The sequence below is a fragment of the Spermophilus citellus genome, assembly GCF_964194105.1.
Source record: "Spermophilus citellus genome assembly, chromosome: 10".
In the NCBI taxonomy this organism is placed as follows: domain Eukaryota; kingdom Metazoa; phylum Chordata; class Mammalia; order Rodentia; family Sciuridae; genus Spermophilus; species Spermophilus citellus.
This window is the reverse complement of record NC_138197.1, coordinates 39394806-39418007: the sequence shown is the minus strand read 5'-3', so window position 1 is coordinate 39418007 and position 23202 is coordinate 39394806. Positions and strand designations below refer to the sequence as shown.

Genomic DNA, 23202 nt, shown 5'->3' with positions numbered 1-23202 from the left:
TAAAACACACTTCCAGGTGAGATTGTGTTATGGTTTGGGTGTAAGGTGTCCCCCAAAATCTCATGTGGACGACAATACAAGATTTAGAAGAGAAATGATTGGGTTATGAAACTCTTAACCCAATCAGTGAACTAATTCCCTGATGGGATTAATTGAGTGGTAACTGAAGGCAGGTAGGGTGTGGCTGGAGGAAGTGGGCACTGGAGGCATGCCTTTGGGGTATATATTTTGTATCTGGCAAGTGGAATCTCTCACTTTCTGCTTTCTAATCATCATGTGAGCTGCCTCCCTCTGCTTTACTCTTCTGCCATGATGTTCAGCCTCACCTCAAGCCCCAAGGAATGCAGTTGGCTGTTTATGGAATGAGCCCCCAAATAAACTCTTCCTCCCCTAAAATTGTTCTGGCCGAGTCTTTTAGTCCCAAAAGCAAAAACAGCTGACTGAAACAGACTGTGATGGTGTTTCCAGAGATGATGGGCATGTGGGTCAGCAAACTGATAGGGGAAGATCTGCCCTGAATATGGTGGCAACATTCAATAGGCTGGGAGCCCAGAGGGAACAAAAAGTGGAAGAAGAATAAAAAGTCGGGGGAATGGGGAGGAGGAGGAAGAGGAAGCCTGTCTACAGTCCAGCTCAATTCTTGAACAGGGCACTTTGGCTGCTACTATTCCCCATAGACATGAGAATCTAGCTTCTTCAGCCTAGGAACAGGGACTCACACCAGCAATTCTCCAGGGAGCTTCCTGGCCTTCAGCCTCAAATTGAGGCTATATCATTGTTCCCTCTTGTTCTGAGGCTTTCAGATTCCTGGGCTTAGTAGCCACTGGTTTCTCCAGCTCTTCAGCTTGCAGACTACTATTGTGGGACTATCCAACCCCCATTCATGAAAAGCCAATCTAATAAACCCCTTTTTATAATTATGTGTGTGTGGGGCTGGAGATGTGGCTCAAGCGGTAGTGCGCTCGCCTGGCATGCATGCGGCCCGGGTTCCATCCTCAGCACCACATACCAACAAAGATGTTGTGTCCGCCGAGAACTAAAAAATAAATATTAAAAATTCTCTCTCTCTCTCTCTCTCTCTCTCTCCTCTCTCACTCTCTCTTTAAAAAAAGAAAATAATAATAATTGTGTGTGTGTGTGTGTGTGTGTGCATATGCACACTACTGGTCTGTTCCTCCAGAAAACCCTGACACATATTTATACAGAAAAGAAATCATGGACTGATGCCTCTAGTTCCAATTAATCCCATAGGATTCCTTTTTGCTTTCCTCTGTTCCAATATTTTTGATGGAATGAGAACTCCATAATGAGAACTTGTTCCCAACAGGATTAACAAACATGTTTCCTCATATGCCCAAATTCTAGATACATTTAGGACAGCTTCACAATTGCTTCATGCATCAGCATAGCTAGCACTGGAATGTCCCTCCAAGGCTCATGTGTTGAAGATTGGGTCCCCAAAGCAACAATGTTCAGAAGTGGGGCTTTTGGAAAATGATTGGCTCATGAGGATTCGAACTTCATCAGTAAATTAATCCATTGATGAATCCATAATCTGAATAGACTGGTAGAAACTATCTAATTGAAGGGAACAGTTCTTGGGGGTGTGCTTTTGGGAACTATATTTGTTCCTGGCCCCTTCCTATCTTTCAGATTCTTTGCTGCAGCTAGTTGAACAGCTTTTCTCCACCAGGCCCTTCTGCCAGGATGGTCTGCCTTGACTCACCACACAAAGCAATGGAGCAGCAGGCTGACCTTGTGCTGAAATTCTGAAGTTGTTGATAAAAATAAATCTTTCCTCCTTTTAAGTCATTTTACTCAGGTATTTGTCAGAGTGACAAAAAGCTAAATAATACACACATCTACCACAAAATGAATTAGGTATTTACATTAAAAGGAGTTTTGGAGTTGGTTGCAATTCTCCCCTTCAACCTCACTAAACTGACTGCGGATAGTTGAACACTGTGTTCCTGAGTTCCCTGGATTTTTGCTCATCCCCCTTTGGTGTGGTTATAGTATTCATGTGAAATACAATTGAATTCATTTGTTTCAGTTTGTTTACAGTTTTAGGTTTTTCTTTTCCTTCCCATCTTGTTTTAATTTTATTTTCAAATATGTAAAACACCAGCACGCTTCTAAAAGTCAAAACTATACCAAAAAAAAAAAAATCTTAGAGAATGTAACTCCCTCCAAAATTATTTCCATTCCCTCCCTGCAGTAAATAATCAACTCCATTATTTTCTGGCTTATCCTTCCTGTGTTTCTTTGGGTAACAATAAGCAGACGTGTTTTGTTTCCCCTTATTTCTTTCACAAAAGATGGTATACTATATCCTTTTCTGCCTTGGAACTTTTTTTTATTTAACATTTCCTGGAAATCATTCCATATCAATTCATAGAAATCCCACCCACCCATCCCCACCCCACCCCCAGCCGCCACCTCCTCTCCCCCCCCCCCCTCTCTCTCTCTCTGTTGTTGATTAGTGTTTTAGTGTTTTGTTGCTTTGATATTTAGGTAGTTTTAAATGTTATACAATTTTATATACTGTTGTAATGAATGATTTCATGCACACCATTCTAATATTATGGGAGGTATACTTTCAGGATAAATCCCTAAAACTGTGACTTCTGGGTCAAGAGATAAATACACATGCAGTTTTGTTAGTGCCAAATTCTTCTCCACAGGGCTGTGCCATTTTTCATTCCCTCCAAAAGCGTGAGAGCAATTGATTCCCCACAGTCTCATCAGCAGAGCATGTTGCCAAGCTGTTTAATTTTGCCAATCTGACAGATAAGTGATGGTAGTTTAACTCTGCATTACACTTATTGTAAGTGAAATCAAATAGCTTTTCACTTGTTTAAGGACATTCTGATGTCTCTTTTTATATATTGTCTGTTCCTGAATTTTCCCATTTTTATAAGAAATTTTATCTTTCTTTTTAATTTTTTAAAGTTCTTTATATAATAGGAATATTCTTAATTTTTTAAAGTTCTTCATATAATAGGGATATTAGCCTTTTATCTATGATATAGATTATAAATATCTCCTTCAAGCTTGTCATTTTTAATTTTATTTATGGTGATTTTGTCATTCAAATGTTTGGTTGGGTTTGGTTTTGTTTTATGGAATCAAATTCATCAAATCTTTTCTTATCAAGTACTCGGATTTTTAACTATGATTAAAAAGCCTTTCTTTACAATTTATCTTGTAGAGAAATTTACCTATGCTTTCTTTGAGTACTTGTATAATGTCATTTTTTAAGTTCGGCTGTCTAATCCATTTGGAGTTTTCTTATATCTGATATAAAAAAAAATGAACTCTTTAAATTTTCCCAAATGGCTATTCAGTTTGACCCAATAATGTTTGTTTAAAAGATCATTATTACCCCGAGGATTATAGGAATCACCTTCATCTTATACTGGAGGTCCATACATGGCTGTGTTTATTTCTTTACCTCTTCTATTCCTTTGGTCTGTCTAGTTATGCTCTAAGGTCACATGGTTTAATCCTATAGGCTTTATAGTATATCAGTGAGGGTTAGTCCTACCTTAGAGCTCTTCCTTTTTGTCGTTTTCCTAGCTAATATCAAGGATTTTTCCAAAAAAAAATAAAAATAACTTAAACATCAACTAATCATAGTCTTTAAAAAAAAAATGCTCCTGGGAGGCACAGTGGCTCACACCTATAATCCTAGCAGCTCTGAAGGCTGAGGCAGGAGGATCACAAGTTCAAAGCCAGCCTCAACAACTGAGTAAGGTCCCAAGCAACTTAATGAGATCCTTTCTCAAAATAAAAAAGGGCTGGGAATATGGCTCAGTGGTTAAGTCCCCTGGGTTCAATCTCTAGTTTAAAAAAATGCTCTTTGGTATTCATGTTAGGATTACATTAAATTTATAAATGAATTTATGGAGAACTGACATCTTGATCAAGTTGAGATTTTCCAAGAAGAGGACTCATTATTCCTTTTATTCAAGTTATCAACACTTTAAATCTGATGTTCTCAGACATTTACTTAGGTATCTTAGGTAATTTAATAAAACAATCAATATTTATTAAGCAAGTATTATCCTCTCCACACTGTACTACACACCATAGAAGTGAAGTAGGCTCTGTCCTCAAACAGCTTAGAATTTAAGAGTAACATACCCAAAGCAAACAAAGAGTTCAAGACCCCACTTAAAGAAGCTCCCATTGTACAGCCAGCCCAGACATGCCCATGGGAGCTCAGAGGAAAGAGACAGTGATAGGGCTAGGATAACAGGATATTGAGACTGGAGTCATATGCCCTGAAGGTTGTGTAGGATTTAGATGTGATGGCAAAGAAAAGGAAGAAACCCAAATGGGGGTTTGGGAAAGGGAGTGCCTAATAAAGGTTCAGAGGTAGACTGAGTGTGAAATGTTTCACAGGGCAGAAGACACCCATTCAGACTCTCAGAATAGTAGAGACATCAAAAATCTTCTCTTGAAATCTCAGAAAGTTATGCCTTCATCAAAATTATGCTAATGAATGTCTCCTATGTTCCCACATCCAAGTATATAAAATCCTTTAAAAGGGCAAACTCTGTACATCATTATCTTCACAGCAAATGATCCAGAGTCCTGCTGTTGAATAGAGTAGCTACTAGCCACACGTGGCCACTGAGTCCCTATGATGTGGATGGTGTGACTGGGGAACTGAATTTCTAATTTTATTTAACTAGAATTTGTTTAAATTTAAATTTTAAAAAGGAAATGTATTTTTTCCATTGAACCCTACTTTATTGTTTAGGGAAGGATCTATCCTACTTGAACCATACCACTGTGTAAGATTTCATTGTTGTAGTGCAGTATGTTTGTCCATTTTATTTTTTTTAATGTGGCTATAAGAAAACTAAATGGCATATGTGGTTCACAATGTATTTCTCTTTTGACAGCACTAGTCTAAAGCCCTACAAATCAGTGTGGCCTGATGTTATCAACTGGGAGACTTCCCAACCCTTTGGCATCTACACTTGAACAAGCTCCCCAGGCGATCCTTATGCACAGTGAGAGAAGTACTGATCTAGCAATTTCAGAAGGCCTTCAGAGACCTTTGAGAGGTACCTAGTGTCCCTCCACATCCTGGTCCTTCTGGGGGTGAGGGGAGGGGGAGTGGGGGCAGCAGGGAGGTTCCTGCCTGCCACTATGACATCATAGAATATACCATAGGTCACACCGCCCCACCCAAGCTAGTAACTCACCTTCAGGACACCTTTCCCATGCTCTCAAACGCACCACACACACCATCTCTCCCCTCTGCTGGCAAGAGGGGATCTGATTCATCCTCTCACTCAACACTCATTCTACTCAACTGATTAAGACCCCTCAGAAGAGAAACTGAAACTTCTCTGCCTTTGAACTACAACAGTGAATGAACAGTCCCTCTCAATTGATTCAAAATGTTTGTCTCACCCAGGAGGTAAGTACATTGCTTTCTGAAATTTCAAAAAGATAGAGATATTCTTAATGTTGGACTCATAATACAATGTATACCAACTTATCAATTTAATTTATTTTTACAAGTTCCCAAGTAGGAGCTTACAAACACATTGTAGGATTATAAAAATTAGAATGAAAATTTGGTAGTCAAACTAATTTCTATTGATAAGACTAGTATATTCATACCTTTGTCTCTTGGTTTTCCATTTCCTTTTATTCTTCCTTTGCCTCTTCATCTTCCTTTTACTCTCTGTTCCCAGGGGTTCCTTAGTTCTTAGCTCTACGTTTTTCCTTTTCCGTCCATCTATGATTTGTATTGCCAAAATCTGGTCTTGGCTCAGTGGTGGAGCGCTTGCCTCATATGTATGAGGCACTGGGTTGGATTCTCAAAACACATATAAATAAATGAATAAAATAAAGGTCCATCAACAACTAAAAAATATATATATATATTTTAAAAAATCTGGTCCCCAGTGATGGCTTAGTGGTGGTGGCAACAATGGAGATGTGTGTATATCACTCTAGGGAACTGAAAGAGGAGGCATGAATTTCTGTGCTAAATGGCGAGGATCCCCAAGCCAGTTGGGATCTGGAAATGGGGAGGGAAGCATAGCCCCGGTTCTTTCTGGGCTTGAATCTGGAGAGTCATCAACCATTCTTCCAGACCTAGGAAGACCCTCACAACAGATAGATCTTGCCCTGTTTGGGGTTGGAGCCACATGTGGAAACGACTAGCTTCCCTTCAAACCTGGGATAGCCAGCTTTCAGCTCAAAGTGTTACTAAAAAAGCAAAGGGTGTTCATTCTTTAACATCTGACCTTTCTCATGAAAGAAAAAAAAAATGAAGCTTCTGATTAGTCAAGAAACTAAAACACACACACAGGAAACAATGTATCGTACTGGAAATGCTCGGAAAGAAAGGAAAACCTAGTAAGAGTCGCTTCTGGGTCTCTGGGATGGCCAGGAAGAGACACAGTAGTTCTGAAATGCCCAGAGAGCAGGCTTTGGACAGCTTCCCCAATTCAAAAGGAGCCCAAAGTAAATAGACCATAAATAGGAGTACCCTCAAGTAGATGTGAAAATGAAAGCCAGTAATGGCTTGACTTGTATCGTTTTTCACCATCAGTTTTCTAGGGGAGACGGAGGGAGTAAGGGAGAGTCTGTTTGCTAACATACACCTCAGAAGCATAAAGTATAGTACACTTAATCTGCAGCCTCGTTCTGTAGGAGTTCCCACAATCTGGCCGGCAATCTGTGAATTTTGTTAAAGGTCACTAAGCGGGTGATGAGTCAGGGACACGGTGTTAAGAGGTTCTGAATACTGACTCCACCATTTATAAGCTTTGGGACCTTGAGCAAGTCAAAGGCCCTGAATCTGAGCCCTCGCTTGTAGTAGCTTGTAGTAGGGAGGTGCCACCTCTCTTGGTGGCTGGGTGGGAGGATTGAAGAGGCTCGTGAAGACCCTAGGTGCCAGCTAACTTCCCAGGGCTCCGTTTCCCTCCACCTCTCCATCTCCAGGGTAGAACTGAGGAGGAGGCCTGGGGGCTAGGGGTGGGCCAAAATCCCCAGCACAGCCCTGGGGCGGGGAGTAGTGACTAGAACTCAGATCAGCTGAGGGGCTGGTGGTCCCGAAGCTCCCCCCTAGGATCCACCTAAGGAGGCCAAACGGGCGGGGACCTGCATTGTTAGGGGGGAGGAAGGTCAGGGGCCGGGAAATGCCCCACGGTGAGGAGCGCTCCTCACTGGCGGCCCACAGGTGCGAGGACTTTATGTCACGAGCCAGGCTCTTCCCTCGCTCCAGGAGCCCGAGCCAGGCAGCCACTAGGCCGCCCCGCCGCCCGGCCCGGCTCCAGCCCTGAGGAGGCCCCGGCCGGGCTCCCCGCCCCTCCCCCCAGCCCTGAAGCCGAAACGGTCGCCAGCCGCTGGGGCGGGGCCGGGACCAACAATTCAAAACACGTCGCCTGGCAACTCGCGCCCGCTGCTAGGCAACCGGGGCGCCGTAGTAAACGCTCGGAGCGGCGCTCGAGCTCGGGTTGGGCGGAGGGAACGGGTTGGGACGCGGGCTGAGTTCCGGACCGCGACAGACTGACGGGGGAGGGAGCGGGGAGAGAACAGGAAAAGGCGGGACGAGGGGGGCGCACGCGGAAATGGAAACGGGGCCGCCCAGCTCGGCCTGTGGGCAGCCGCGCCCTGAGCACCCCTCTGGCTCATCCCCACCCCGCGGTCCCCAAGAGTCCCCAGACGGCCCTGCTGGCGCCGTCACCCGCGCGTGAGCGATTGCCCCACAGGATGTGCAGATGCGGCTGCCCCCTCTGATTCACTCCAGCTGCTAGGGTATGGAAGAAAGGCGGCTTCCTCTCCTGGAAATGACTGCATTAGCAAAAGCCCTCAAACAATTCCATTAAAAAGCGGAAAGGGAAAGGCCAAAGAGAGGGAGCGCCCCGCAAAGCCTTCCTTTGGTCCTCCCCGCTGAACAGGAGTGGAGGTGTTCGCAGCCCGGGGCACCCCGTTAGGAAGACATTTGTTGTTGGAACACTTGGAGTTCTGGTGGGCCTTTACACTAGGGCACCGTTGAGAATCATTAGTCTGAAGTTGAGAAGTCAGAGCTGAATCCTGTCCTGAACATTTGGAGAGTCCTCAGCAAGAGCATTTTGGTGGCCCTTCTTCCCTTCCCTTCTGGAAAGTATCCCATATGAAGACCTTAATTTCATCAGTAAATTAGTCAAATGTAGGGCTGGGGTTGTGGCTCAGCGGTAGAGCGCTCACCTAGCGCGTGCGAGACCCTGGGTTCAATCCTCAGCACCACATAAAAATAAAATAAAGGCATTGTGTCCAACTACAAAAAAAAAATATTGAAAAAAAAAGTCAAATGTTCCACACTGAAGTAAAAATTGTAATTAAAGCAGCAAAATCTCAGAATGTTCTAGATGCCTCATCCAGAGGGGTCTAATCCGTAGGGAATCACCCACTTTGGAAAAAGACATAACATTTCCAATCTGTCACTGACGGTTTTTTGTTTTTTTTTTTTTTTTTTTTTTTTTTTTTTGGTCACCGACTTTTGAACACTCTGTCTCCTGATCTCTGTGAACTAAAGATAATACTAGTTCATGAGATCATTGCTGTTTTCTGAGCTCTGCTCATAGAAAAGAGGAATGTTCCCACAGGTGGGAGGAAATGTATTGGCAGAGAATCAGTTTGATGAAACTCTTGGTACATCTGTGTAGAAAGGCTTAGGGTGTGTCTGTGGACCTATAGACCTTTTTTAGCTTCCCCTTAACTCTTTTGCACGTGAATCAGCTGAATCCTGTCTGCTTTAGCAACAGAAGGATATCTGGACATGCTTCTTCATTCACCCATAGGCTTCCTAATTATTTATAATACCTTGGCATTATAAACCTCATTCATTTATTCCAGAGTGTTAAAACAGTGCTAAGCTCTGCGGAACAACAATGAATAAAACATGACTGCTACTGTATCAAGCAATTTTAAAGTCAAATGAGGGTAACAGACAAAACCATGTGATAAATTACAGGAGAGCCCTATGCATCAGAACATACAAGAGCTGAGAACAAGGCCATGTCCATCAGAGCCAGAAACAGCAGAATCACTTAAATTCCACTCCAAAATTCCACTTTTGTCTATTGAATAACAAAAAGGAGTCCATGGGGTCAGAAATATGGCTCCTGGGAAAGGGACAGAGAAACCACTATCAGGAAAGGCAAACAAGAAGATACCAGTAAGGATAATTGGATTAATGATAAGACTGGATCTCTTAGCCCCAGCTTGGGCATTAGAGAAGGAGTGTAGTATACAACCTGCTCTGGCCCAGCATTTTACCCCTCATTTCATCCACCTCTAATCTACAGCACATTCACAAAACAATGAATTTCTGCCTACAACTTAGGTGTGCCAAGACCATGGCTTCTCTTTATATCTAATTAATGTGGTTTTATGCAGTAGAGAGAACAACAAGAATCTTAACACATGCAAATTAGCCAGACCTTGGTTTTGTGATGTCATAAATGGTGAGGTGCGTACATGTCTCTGTGGCAGTCATCCTAAAGTACTAACAGTCCAACACACTAAAGTTAAATACTGTTTTCAAATGTAGAATCTTTGTGCTGAGTCATGAGCTTCTGAGCCTGGCCTAATTATATTTATGTTACATTGACTGGCAATTAATTTTTCTGTTCTAAGAAAGGAAATGGAAGGAAAAAAATATTAACATGCCCAAATTACAATGAAAGGAAGTGAAGAGTATGCTGGGCTCGGATTTGTCTGTTCAGGCAGAGAAACTTCGCATTTTGTTAAAAAGAGGAAATTAGATGCTATGGCCCACAGCTCTTAGGGAGAGGGAGGCCAAGACTGGTCACATCCAAGAGCCAGTGCATCCAAGCATTCACCCAAAAGGCATAGCCTCAGAAGGGGTGGATCCAGGCTTGCTTTGTGGAAACCTAAAATAATATCATTTTGGAGGCCCTCTTTAAGAAAAATACTACAAAATTACAAGTTTGAATTATTTAACAAAGTCTTGGAAGCAGCCCAAGTAAGTAGGGGACCAGAGCTGAAGTTTCATTAGCTTCAGTCTGAATCCGCACTGGGCCTCCTCATGTAACACACTTAAGACTCTGCCACTCCCATCCCCTTTTCCCTGGAGAAGACAAACTTCAGGCTATTAAGGCATAGGGGGTGCGGTTTATGAGCAAAAGCAATAAAAACTGAAGACATAAGGCTGTGCCAAACAGTGACTCAAGCTGGATATGAGAAGTGTCTGCAAGTATTTGAAGGGTGTAAGCACAGAAAGAGGAAAAGAATTGTTCACTGTTCTGGGGTGGAGAAAATGAGGATACAATTAAGTAGAGAAAAATGTGCACAAAACTCATCAGGAAATATTGGCTAGTTGTATTTTCTGATACCGTGGAGTTGTATTTCCCATGGAAAGTATTTGAGGATCCATTGAGTCACTGAAAATTAGAACTGACCACAATAAAATGTGCTATAGGAAATAATCATAAAAAAGAGGTCCTCCAGGGTATGACTGGATGCCCCCCAAAGTTCACCCCGAGCCCTGAATTCCATCAGGCTGACACATGGCATTCTGTAGATTAGTGTGCAGGGAGGAGGCCAAATGAAGAATGCAGTCCTATAAGGAGGAACAGTCACCTCCACCCACATTTTTCCTGACTGGTGGAGAAAGCTCTGGACAGAAGAGGAAAAAATGTGAGGGGATAGTGCCACCCAGCGTTGTGAGGAAGCCATGTCTCCAGGAAAGAATCAGCCTATTCAGCTGCAAATGTTACCACAAATTCCCTTTTCCCAGAGGCAAGCAAGTTCTGTCACAAGAAGTAAAGGACTGTTTGGTGATAACATAAAATATGGCTGGACATAAGCACATTTGTATAAAATTTGCTTATTAGCATCAATCTGGGAAGAGGAGAGAATATATTGGGTGATGAAAACAGGATCCAAAGAGACTCATTTGCCTAGAACATGGAAAAATTCCAACGCTTAAGGTTAACTTAAAGTTAATTTGTCTTTGATTCCCTATGAAGACAAATATAGAATGGGAAAAACGTAACTTAGTGGCTAGTCCAGAAGAGATAGGGAAGGAAGGACATTCTATAAAGAGCTTTGTTAAATTGATGCCCAAAATGAGCTGAACAATTGTCATTTTATATTAATTCCCCAAATATATTAAGATCTTTTTAAATTACTGGACCCTCCCCCAAAAGAACGATGGAATCTCATCCTTACTGCCATTGTGACCTAACACATTCTTCCTTTCTCTGAGGGTTCCATATGGACACAGGTACTTAATGCTTACTAATGACACTACCTTACCTAAAAGAGACCACCCGTGGAAGAGGAAACTATTCCATGTCCATATCTCCCCAAAGACATTGCAGATAATAGAGCTCCTTCAAAGGAATAGAAAGCTCCACTCAAGGAAATAGGAACCTGGGTAGTAACGGTGGTCCTATAATATTTTCTGTGGATTTCATAAAATCAAGCCCAGCCCATTCACACCAGTTATCTAGGGGAATAGCAAGTAGATGGAAACTAAATCATTTACTTAAAATAAATAAATAAGTTCCCTCTGCAAACACAGATCTTTTCCTCTTTGTGCTTAATCCCAGGTCCCCACTGGCAAGCTATCTGGCATAATCACCCAGAACAGCTGGGCTGTGACTACATTGTCAATTATTAAATGCCCATGTTCACTGTAAGTCAGCATTTAATCAAGAAGCACTCCAAAACCTATGGGATAGGAAGGGAGGGGTGGGGAAGGCATTTTCATTCTTGGGACACTAAATCAAAAGGCATTGCAACCCAGATGGCATCCTTCCATCCATCCAGACCAGCTGCAAGATGCTGACCATGGCCAAGGTAACCATCTTTATTCTACAGCTGTACCGCATTTGTTCTTTTAAAAGGTGTGATCGTCTCATCCATTTGTTGTCCTTTCTAGCCTGTATTAATGCTGTTTTTCTGTTAATATATATTGATAGAAGAATTGCTGACATATCCTAGTGATCTAAGCCTGAGTGTTAGAGAAGCCACTCTATTCCTTGGCCTGGGTTCTGTTGTCAGCATATGGAAAAGATATAGCTTTTCTTATGGCAGAATTTCTCCAGGATAACTTTAAGGAACCCACTGTAAAACGAGATTTGCTCTTTCAAGATGTATCTGGATTCTAGAGAGAAAAGGGATGTGACAAAGAGTGTGGCAGCATAATATTGAAGAGAATTCTTGAGAAGCATCAAGTGAGATGATCACTCGGTTATCAAGCATCAAAAATCACCTTATCAGGGCTGGGGATGTGGCTCAAGTGGTAGCGTGCTCGCCTGGCATGCGTGCGGCCCGGGTTCGATCCTCAGCACCACATACAAAGAAAGATGTTGTGTCCGCCGAAAAGTAAAAAATAAATATTAAAAATTCTTTAAAAAAAATCGCCTTATCAGATTGCTTTCCAAAAGCTATTTTATCTCATTTTGTATTTTGGTTTTTATATACATGTTCATAAATAATGTGCACTTTGTGGTGTATGCTGCTTCTTGAAGGGGGCTCCTTGCATCTAACCACGGGCACTTGTTCTGGAAGGGGAACCTCTTTGAGCTAATTCAAGCTCTTTATCTTTTCTCAAATTGCCTCTTAACTTGGTGTCACCTTAGTGTCACAAGGTAGGTACACCTCTATTTCTTATTTCTGAATAACCTAGAGAATAATTTACAAATATGTGTAACTCAAAATGGATTGAGGCTAGAGTTAAAAATCTGATGTGATAGTAGACAAATTTCCAGACCAAATATGACTGAAAATAGCTATTGAAAACAAACCCTGAGGTTACAAATTTACAAATTCTGAGTTCAGTCTTTACACAGAATGATCCATGAAAATATTTTAGCTAGAAGTCCATTTCCTATTTGAGCAATGGGTATAAGGATAATTAGAAAGTATAATTCATAGTTACCAGAACAATGACAAAAGACTTAATGTATTTTTTTACTGCCATAAATAATACACACTTTGTCTATGGTGTATACTGTATTACTCCCTGGAAATTCTAAAAAACAAGCTATTATGGTTCTTGGTCAAAGTTCTCTGTTAAGCTGGGGGTGAAGAGACAGGCAGGTTTTGGGACCTGTCCATTTAACTGTGGTTTTATTTACATCTCTTCAGCTAAGAAGATCTAGGTCTGATTAATTCTGATATGAAAGATCCCCTGAAAAGCTCAAGATGGTTTACTTTAAGGAGCATCTGTCGGCAACTAAGCGCATGCAGGCTTTCTTCCTGTTCAGTGTGCATCGATGTAACAGCACACGTTGCTGCATAACACAAAGCACAAGAATTGTCGTTAATTTTTTCTTTAAATCCAGCTCCAAACCACTACTCAACAAGATTGCAAGTTTAATATTGGTCATTTTTTAGATCACCCTCTTCAAAGGCTAAAAATGAGTAGGCAAGCAGGGGTTCCAGCCAGAGGCACGTGGGCCACAGAGACTGGTTCTGCCTATCAGGCTTGAAGGAGAAGGAAGCAGGTTCACATCTCAGAGGAGACTCAGACCGCAGGCTCTCCAGCTCCCCCCTCCCTTCTCTTGTGTTTATGTGTTACAGATGGAACTCACGAAGGGCTTCTCTGGCCAACGGACCTTCATATCTGCAGCCCTCAGCCTGCTATCACTCAGCCTCTCCACAACATCCCTGCTCAGCAGCTCCTGGTTTGTGGGCACACAGAAGGTGCCTAAGCCCCTGTGCGGAAAAAGTCTGGCAGCCAAATGCTTTGACATGCCAATGTCCCTGGAGGGCAGCTTCCCCAACGCATCAACCCCGGAGGTGGTTCAATACAGCTGGGAGACTGGGGATGACCGGTTCTCCTTCCTTACCTTCCGGAGTGGCATGTGGCTATCCTGTGAGGAAACCATGGAAGAACCAGGTAGCCTCACCTTCAACTTCATTTATTTTATTTTGTATTTTATATTTTTATTTGCAGGGGAGTAAGGAATCTTATGAGGCAAGGAAACCATTTAGGACAGCTTAGAACTGGGCAGCAGTGAAAAGTACTGCACTTGCCTAAACCCAGATGAGCCTCATCCCACCACCCAACCCCTGCTCTGCACCTTCTACATCCTGGGTGCTGTCCCTTTTTCATAGCCCCTTTTAATAAGTCCAAAATTCCTTCTAGATTCTCATCCCCATTCTTTAGTAAGACCTACTGGGTGATTTGTGCTTTTGTTTTGTTTTTTTGTTGTTGATGGTGTTTCATTTTTTGATTGATTGTTCATTTTGAGTTGGGATCTCACTCAGTTGCCCAGGCTGGCCTTGAAATCCAGATCCTCCTGCCTCAGACTCCCAAATAGCTGGGATTACAGGCATGCATCACCATAACTGGCTCTGTTTGCTGGTTTAACATAGCATATTTAAAATAGCATTAACCTTAAGAGTTTCATTTAGTCCTTTCGTGTTAAAATTCCCATTCTAGTGAGCTAGAATTGCTGTATAGAAACAAAACAAGGAGAGAGAAATATTGTAGAAAAAGCCCAAGCTCTACCCAACTGTGATCTTATATGAGTAACTGCATTTCTGTAAGCCTTGATTTTCTCATTTGTGAGATGAAAGGATCACTGTAGATCATCTCCAAAAGCCTCTTCCTTCCCCTCTCCCCACAAGAGCGTATTTCATTCTAAGGGATTACTGTTACAATTTAAAAGACTGGGGGAGGGCTGGGGATGTGGCTCAAGTGGTAGCGCGCTCGCCTGGTGTGCGTGCGGCCTGGGGTTCAATCCTCGGCACCACATACAAACAAAGATGTTGTGTACCACATACAAACAAAGATGTTGTGTCCGCCGATAACTGAAAAATAAATATTGAAATTCTCTCTCTCTCTCTCTCTCTCTCTCTCTCTCTCTCTCTCTCTCTCTCTCTCTCTTAAAAAAAATAAAATAAAAAATAAAAAAAATAAAATACTGGGGGAACCAAGGCTCAGAGAAGGTACTGGATCTTGTAAGGACCCTCTGGAGTAGCTTTAGACAGTTGCCCCAAGGTCTCTTGCCACAGTGTCAACATTCCTCATCTGAGAGAGAATAAGATCACCTTGTGGCCTCAAAGGTCATTCAGAATCATACTCAATTTGAGATCTGCTATTTCTCCCAAACTGGGCTAAGGAGAAAAGGAAATGGAAGAGGAATAAAAATGTATGTGTTGGCATTTTATCTTTATTATTTTGCCACTTAGCACTGCTTCAAGCATAGCCCTGGAAACAATTTAGAGACATTTGATCCAGTGGTATAGTGGCTTCAAAAGGCATTTGTTAACAGCAGAATCATGCACTCTTCCTGAGAGGAAATGGGAATGTTAGTCTGTGTAAGCACTCTCATCTTCATTATCAGAAGGGAGAAGAGAGAAGTTAGCTTGGATGATTCTTGCCTGTGCCATTCACATTCATCCATGCATTCTTTCCTGCTTTCAAAATGAGACATTAAATGCCTACTATATGCAAGGCACCCTGTTGAGCAGATGGATGTGGGATGTGGGAAAGGCTTTCATCCCAACTGTCCAGGGAAGCACTCCTATGAAGTCGTGTCTTGTGTTTCAGGGGAGAAGTGCCGAAGTTTCATTGAACTCACACCACCAGCCGAGAGAGGTGAGAAAGGACTACTGGAATTTGCCACGTTGCAAGGCCCATGTCACCCCACTCTCCGATTTGGAGGGGAGTGGTTGAAGGAGAAGGCTTTCCTCCCCCACCTTCCCTTGGGGCTTGTGGCAAGTATGTGTTCGATAAGGAATTTAGTTATTGAATTTAGTTATCATTGATTGGGGCCTCTCTGGATCTAAACTACACTGTGATCTTCTGCTTTTCTCTTCTTCTGAGCCCTACTGAGTGCCATAAATTTAAAAAGCTGACTTTTTCATTCATATGCAATTCATATGCATGAATGCAAAATGGGAACAGAGGGACAAGTAAAGTTCATAAACAGGAAACCGGCAGCTAGTTGTGGCCAAGAAACTGCATTGAAAAGCTCAAGTGTTTTTTTTTTTTTTCCTTTATTTTCTCCCATCCCTTTTTTTAAATTTTATTTATTTATTTATTTATTTATTTATAATGAAAAGGAAGTAATAGGAGGAGGGAAGAAAGGAGAAAGGAAACAAAGCTGATTATCCCAAACTTATATAAAGAAAAAGACAAAAATGATATAGCAAAGTTACATCCCTAGATTTATGGAAATTAGGTGATTCTCCCCCACAAATCTCCCTAAAGCTATTACTGTCCATCAAGTTTACTTGATTATATGTTGGGTGCTGCACATAGCGGGAACTAACTGCAGGGTGAGAGCAAAGACCTCAAAATGAAGTAATTGTTTCCAGCTTTGCCTCCTTCTCCCCTTCTCCTACACTGCCGGGCTTCTAACTTCTGGAGGGTGCCCTGTGATGGTTGTTGGTTCAGTTATTTAACCGTCTGGCTGAGGTTCTAACAGAGATGGTTGTTGGTTTCTAACAGAGATCCTCTGGTTATCACTGGGAGCCCAAATCACGTACATTGGCCTTGAGTTCATCAGCTTCCTCCTGCTCCTGATGGACTTGCTGCTCACGGGGAACCCTGGCTGTGGGCTTAAGCTGAGCGCCTTTGCAGCCATTGCCTCTGTTTTGTCAGGTGATTGACCCCCACGGTGGAAGTGGATGGCTGTCCTCCATCTGTTTTGAAGCACAAGCGGGAGGGCTTGGGTCTTGGTTCTTAAGCAGAGGGAGGAGGAGACTAAAGGCAATATAGAGCGGAGATGAAAGATAACTTTATAGGCATCTTTCATTTAAAATGGAAATAACGATAACACATGAAATTGTGTATTGGATCAGTAAGGGTTTTTTCTTTTCTCTCTATTTTTTATTTATTTTTTGGTCCGGTACTGGGAACTGAACCCCCAAGGGCTTTACCACTGAGCTAGCTACACCCACCCCCTTTTATTTTTTTATTTTTGAGATGAGGTCTCAAGGCTGGCCTCAAACTGGCTTGGATCAATGTATACTTTACAAAATGATTTTGCTTCTAGGTTCCTTTACTTAAAAGTTTTCTCAATATGTGAAACCTCTGGTTTGAGTACTCTCAGATTGTGACATAGGCATAGCTTTTCAAGACTGTTATATATACAGATCCACATATAATATAAAGAACAAAGAGTGGGGTGGGAAGAAGTCAAAGGATGTGGTGGCCCTGGGTGCAGTACTGACTCAGAGGCTTTCTTCCATAGTACTCACCCTGAAATCTGGGGTGATCATGGCCAAGTTACACATTCAAAAAGAAGCCCCCATTGCTGCTTATAGTCTTCTGGGAAATGTGATGGCCTAAGAGTAACGGATGCCATAACATAGGCCACACCTGATTCAAAGTGAGAAGGCGGTTCCAAAATTGTCTTCCTGTGGATGGTAAAGGCAGCCATGGCAAAGGCAGCCCTTCTCCAAGGGCTCTGCCTTCCTCTTCCCTCTGTAGGCCTTCTGGGGATGGTGGCCCATATGATGTATTCCCAAGTCTTCCAGGCAACTGTCAACGTGGGTCCAGAAGACTGGAGACCACATTCTTGGAATTATGGCTGGACCTTCTAGTAAGTGCTGGTCATCTTTTTAGCCCCTCCTTCGCTAGAGTTTCTACCCTCAGCTAGATACTCATTCTATGTCCTCCTGCTTTCTCTTCATGCCTCATCTCACAAGTCTGCCAGCCAAATGTGGGACTGGATCATCAGAACCTCTACTCTTTACCTGCTTCCCAGGGTGTGCAGAGAACATTCCTCTGGCTGACTTTGTGAGGATATGACCTCCTCCCATTTTCCTGATCACCATTTGTAGCAATCTCTTCTTCACTTGAAACGTTCGTTTCCCTTGTGAAATGAAACTGATTTTATGTGACTTATGGAAATGATACTGTACATTTCCTTATAGTTCATGATTCAAAGTCTCAGAGAAACAAAGGATAATCGGCTTTGAAATTTGGATTGAATTCCATCAATTCAAATGGATCAAATCAATTTGATTTGATCATTTTTTCAATGGCTCATCAACCAAATTCTCTCCCCTTTCATTCTAAACTCAAGCCAAGAGTAACTTCTTGCACCTTTCTCCATTCTTATCGTTACCAAACTATGTTAGAAATAAAAACTTCTCATCCACAGTTATTCTCTTCAAAAAAAAAAATTAGTTTGACTCAAGTTTGCACTTCTAAGAAGGCACTGTGGAAACCTACCCATGTCTGGAATGAGAGCCTACCCACTTTTCTTGCGGTGCAAAATGTGCCCTTTGATTCAGGAGTCCTTAGTCTTCCAGCCACATCATCGGCTTAGTTCACTTCCTCTACCCAGCATTTCTCACCTTTTGTGTCTCTTCAAGTCATTCCTGGCATTTCAGTTGTGGAGTTTAGACTGCAAAACTCTCAGAAGCAACCCAGCCTGAATCTACTTCCCACCAGCTATGGCATGGCTTTAAGCATCACTTGGCCTCATGAAATCCCAGCTAACCTCACAAAACTTCCTGTTACCTGAGCTTCCCAGAATCACAGGGAGATTCAGAGATTTAGCTTTCCAAATTTTTAGAAATGAGTTTGATGTAGTTCCCTGGTGGTTTTTCTTTTTTTTCTTTTTTCTTTCTTGAATCCATTCAGCTTCTCTTAATCTCCAGCATCCATTATAAAATACCTTAAGCCAAGACCACAGTGTTTCATAATAAGCAGACCCCCCCCCTAGTATCACACACAAAATACCTTCAGGTTTGTAGTAAAATTTTCCTACATTATTCCATAACTTTGTGGACCTAAGACTGAGTGAAGAAAGGCGAAGGGGGAAAAAGGGCATTAGGTCATGTCTATCATGTCCACCATATCCAGTTGAGCTGCAGATCTGTGGTATCTCAGAGAGATAAAAGGGTAACTGCAGCTTTGGAAACAAGAGTTAAAATTACACACACACACACACACACACACACACAGGCACACCATCAGGTTTAAGAGCATGGCACTGACAACTAATCAATTCAGTGAAAATAAATCCATTAAATCCCTTGTCTGATTTTAGTACTACATGAGTCAGTCTCATCAATTACAAAACAGTCTGTACCACCAAGACATACCAAATTGTCCTTTTGCTTATAGTTGTTTACGTGAATCATGATGAAAAGCAGCATACTCAAGCTCCTTAGTTCCCAAGAGACACCAGCCTAGTATGCCAATAGAAAAATCTGACTTTCAAGAAAGTCAGATTATATATATATATATATATATATATAATTTTTTTTCGGTGCTGGGGAAAGTCAGATTCTTACTGTCCCTTTTGTGTGTTTGTCCCTAGCACGGCCTGGGTTTCCTTCACCTGCTGCATGGCATCTGCTGTCACCACTTTCAACACATACACCAGGATGGTCCTGGAGTTCAAATGCAGACATAGTAAGACCTTCAAAGAAAACCCAGGTTGCCTACTCCATCACCACCGGTGCTTCCCTCAGCAGCAGTCATGTACAACCCACCCCGGAGGTCCTCCCACAAGCTACCACCAATACCACAACCAGCCCATCCACTCCATCTCCGAAAGTGCTGACTTCTACTCAGCACTACAAGACCAGAGATTTCAACAAGGGAACAGCCAGGAGCTGAAAGAAGCGGTTGGGTCATCCATAGAAGAGCAGTGCTAGTAGTTAAGTGGGTTTGGAGAGCAGGCTGAGCCCTACCTTACACGTATTTGTTCATTATAAACATCAGCTTAAGCCAAACTGTCTCTTTCATTATTTTTTTAGAGGCTAAGAATAAGGGTATCTTAAAGTCAAAGTCCAAAGGGACACTACAACTGCCCCCTCTCCTCCATAGCTTTGTTCCATGTCCTCCATCCTCCGTACGTCCTGGCTCAGAATTTCTTTCTCTCTTGCCAATTGCTTATGTGCCAGGTTCTGGACTAAGCAATGGTGATAAAAGGGAGAGTCAAATACAGCTCCTGATTTTAAGGGTCTTATAAACCAGCTTATCAGTCTGAAAATTAGAGAAAAATAAAGTGAGCAAATTAACAGTAATTTGGAGTTCAATTTCCACTGAAATTTTCCCAGAAGTCAGACTGAAAGATGGAAGCACTACTGAGCATGTTAATTTGAAGGGCAGGTGTCCTCCACACTGCTTATTACAATTTCCTGCATCCACACAGTAGATCCCAATAAAGGTGTTATTAAATATTATTCTAGAAACAATTAGGAGGGTAGTGTGATGTGAGAAGGCTCATGCAGTCCACTTCTAGAAACAGCCTACTAAGGCTAATCAGATGGGTATGGTTCCCAGAATAGAATCATATGGGGGCTTCTCCAGTGACTGAGATGGGAGCAGCCCATCTGCTCCTCCCTTCTGAGAAACTTGCTCTGCTATTCCTCCACAAAGAATGCCATCCATCCACTCCCCCATTCTCTTTTCCATCCTTGATAGCAAGAAGAATGAGAATGGCACACAAGTGTATTCCTGTACATGGTATTTATTTGTTCAGTAACAGTTCACATTTTAAATAGTCTTTCTAGACAACAGACCAGCAGGCTTATCTTTGATGTGGGCAATAAGGATAGCAATTCACATTCATGGGGTTAGTTGGTATCACCAGACCACACATTGGAAGAGGGTGAGGATGTTGTCGAGGACAGAGGGGAGGGTTTACAAAGGGAAGGAGAGGGGAGACTGAGAGGCAGGGAAGACCCTCGCATTGCAGAAATCATTACTACTTCTAAATAGTGGTCGTATGGGCTTTGCCCGGCACCCCCATGTTGGGATTGTGGAGAGAAAGGAGTGCTTCCTATCTTGGATTTCTGGGTGGATGGCTGTCTTCAAGAAGAAGGAAGTTTAGGGACACATTTGACAAGAGACCAGCACCCACATTGGTCAGTTTCCAGCCAGTACTGATATCCTTATGTACTAGCTACAAGAGGAAGTAAACGTGGAACTTTCACTGCATTTAGCAAGCAAAGATTCAAACTTGTAAGGAGAAGTTAAGTTAGCTCCCAAAACACCAAGGAGAATTCAGTAACATTATTCTTCCTCTTATCTGTGTCTGAGACTCACACTCTACAAACACAGTCCTCTGCTGAAACAATCCCACCAAAACGAGTCCCCAGTAAACAACTTTGCATTGTTTACTATATTGGCTGGCTTCCCAGAAAGCCTCAACATGGTAGTTATGTCTAGGTGGCTCAGCAAGCCACAGGAACAACACATTTTGGGGTTCAGTCTACTAAAAATTACTTATAGGCATTTACACTCAAGTAGATTTAAGTTTTGAATCTAGGATCACCTCCATACCCAGGTATCCTCTTCATTATTCCTTCAAAGAGTCAGTTGGACACACATACTTCCAAAGTATTGAAAATCGAATATGCTTTCTGGGTCTTAAGGCAGCGGTACCTAGAAACCTATTGAGGCCAAGCTACAGGCCAGACAGTACACAGGTCACATGATGTGCCTGCTTGGATTTATTGCTGCCAACCTCCAGTTATGTCACAATTACTATCCCTGGGCGACTAACAGGTATCCCTTTAAATCTGGAATCCATACTTTCCTGGAGCTCCTTAATTAATACAAACTAGAAAGATATAAACCCAAGCAAGGAGAGAACCTGATTTTCAGGGCAGACCTATCAAAGTTAAGAAGAAAAACATTTTTCCATCAGCTATCATGGAATTCTCTGCTATACAGACAATGACAATGGCCCTAGAAGTTTAGGAGAGAATTTTAAATAGAGGCAACAAATTTACATAGAAGAAAGGGGAAGTAAGCACTGGAGATAATTCTAAAGAACTTAAGCATTTACAAAAGTTATAGTATTTACATAAGAATTTTCTCAAAATACAATGCTTCAAAGGCTGTACAGGAAGGAGAAGTGCAGGGCAGAGGGGTTGCACACTGGACTCAAGTAGCAAAGGAAGTCCAGAACATATCCCTGAATAAAATAGAGAGAGCCAGGGGGAGGGAAGAGGAGGAGGATGTTCTAGAGAAGATTCTAAGAAAGCAGAGTGAAAATGCAGCCGGACAAGGACACAGGCCTCCCAGGACCTGGCTTCCAGGTCTGAATTAAAGACAGCAGACACATATACCCTCTGACGTTACTGCAGCAACAAGAACCACAAATGGCAGAGCCACTGATACCCCATACAACACCACATATAGACCTCGTCAGAGGTGGGTCATTGAAACCATATTTTTCTTGCTCCCATTGTGATAGGAACATTTATTCTTATGGCCACTTTGATGTAGATGGCAAATCTAGGAAAGGCATAGATGAAAACATGACACGGCTAACAGTCCTCCACTACCAATCTGTATCATTGCTCTCTAGAGTTAGGAGGGAAGTAGCCATGGTAAAAGTGGTAAAAGTGGAAGGAGAGAAAGATGAATGATCCTCAAAATCAGAGTTGGGCCATCTGGAAGTCTCAAGATGACCAGACCAGATGTATTTCAGGAGGACAGGAAATGGGATCCCTGAATCTTAGGGAATGTCTGGAAAATGACATCACCACAACATTAAAAAATACAAATAGCATAATGTGAAACAAAATATTTCCTAGCCATCATCTTCACTGGATTTCCCAGCAACAGTTTATAAATTAGACATACAAAATAATAATACATCTATAAGATTCACATTTTCAAATTCTCCATACTGACTTCCTAGAGGGGATTAATACAAGGATTGGAAAGGTGGTAAGATACCCCAGCCAAGGGAATCATGCTGTTATCAAAAAGCTCCAACAGGCCTTCCAAAGTGCAAGGATCACAAACGAGTACTAAAATGAGGCCAAAGTTGTCTTCTTTCCAAAGAACTGCTTTTACACTGTCAGAAGGGACCTGTTCTGTTTATCTCTTCTGAAACCGAAGATTTCATCAGACTAGATCTGCAGGAAAAGGTAGAAGCATCAGTGACTTTTTTTCATGGTAAGAATTCTCAAAGAAATGGAAGGTCAGAATATTCCTCCATTTCCTTTTGTTTAGTCCCAATAGTTTATAAGAATCTCTCCTCCCTCCAAAAAAGGCCCAGAGACTTTGTCCTTCTGCATGATAAACCCTTGAGCTTTGAACTAGAGCATTTTCAGCAAGATAATTCTGTGTAGTGTGTGACTCTAGCCAGCCCTGCATAATGCCCACATCACTGGCTCCTACCCAAAAAATACCAGTAGGATCCATTCCCTTCAGTCACTGGGACCACATTCTTTCAAATGTCTCCTATGGGAGATGACACCATTTCCAGCTGAGAA

The 23202-nt window shown here is 42.2% G+C and overlaps 2 protein-coding genes and 1 long non-coding RNA gene across 4 annotated transcripts in view; 1 reads left to right on the top strand and 2 right to left on the bottom strand.

Annotated features, from left to right (window-relative positions):
* Positions 1-9771, bottom strand: part of LOC308658641 — a 33996-nt gene extending 24225 nt beyond the window's left edge. Inside the window, exon 1 of the long non-coding RNA XR_014024216.1 lies at positions 9688-9771. This is a non-coding gene — a long non-coding RNA (uncharacterized lncRNA). The remainder of the gene's footprint in view (positions 1-9687) is intronic.
* On the top strand, positions 5390-19620 carry GSG1 (germ cell associated 1; the record flags this gene model as incomplete). Of its 2 annotated transcripts, none has more annotated exons than XM_081311458.1 (6): positions 5390-5437; positions 13573-13891; positions 15551-15598; positions 16454-16606; positions 17438-17549; positions 19281-19620. In XM_081311458.1, the coding sequence occupies 6 exons, from the start codon at positions 5390-5392 to the stop codon at positions 19618-19620; spliced, it is 1020 nt and encodes a 339-aa protein (XP_081167584.1). The 2 variants fall into 2 exon arrangements, with proteins under 2 accessions (XP_081167584.1, XP_081167583.1); XM_081311457.1 differs by having other exon boundaries at positions 15551-15721.
* An 810-nt stretch (positions 19621-20430) lies between these two features.
* Positions 20431-23202, bottom strand: part of FAM234B (family with sequence similarity 234 member B) — a 41247-nt gene continuing 38475 nt past the window's right edge. Inside the window, exon 13 of the mRNA XM_081310581.1 lies at positions 20431-22842. Within this exon, the coding sequence (XP_081166707.1) occupies positions 22837-22842 (6 nt within the window). The 3' untranslated portion in view covers positions 20431-22836. The remainder of the gene's footprint in view (positions 22843-23202) is intronic.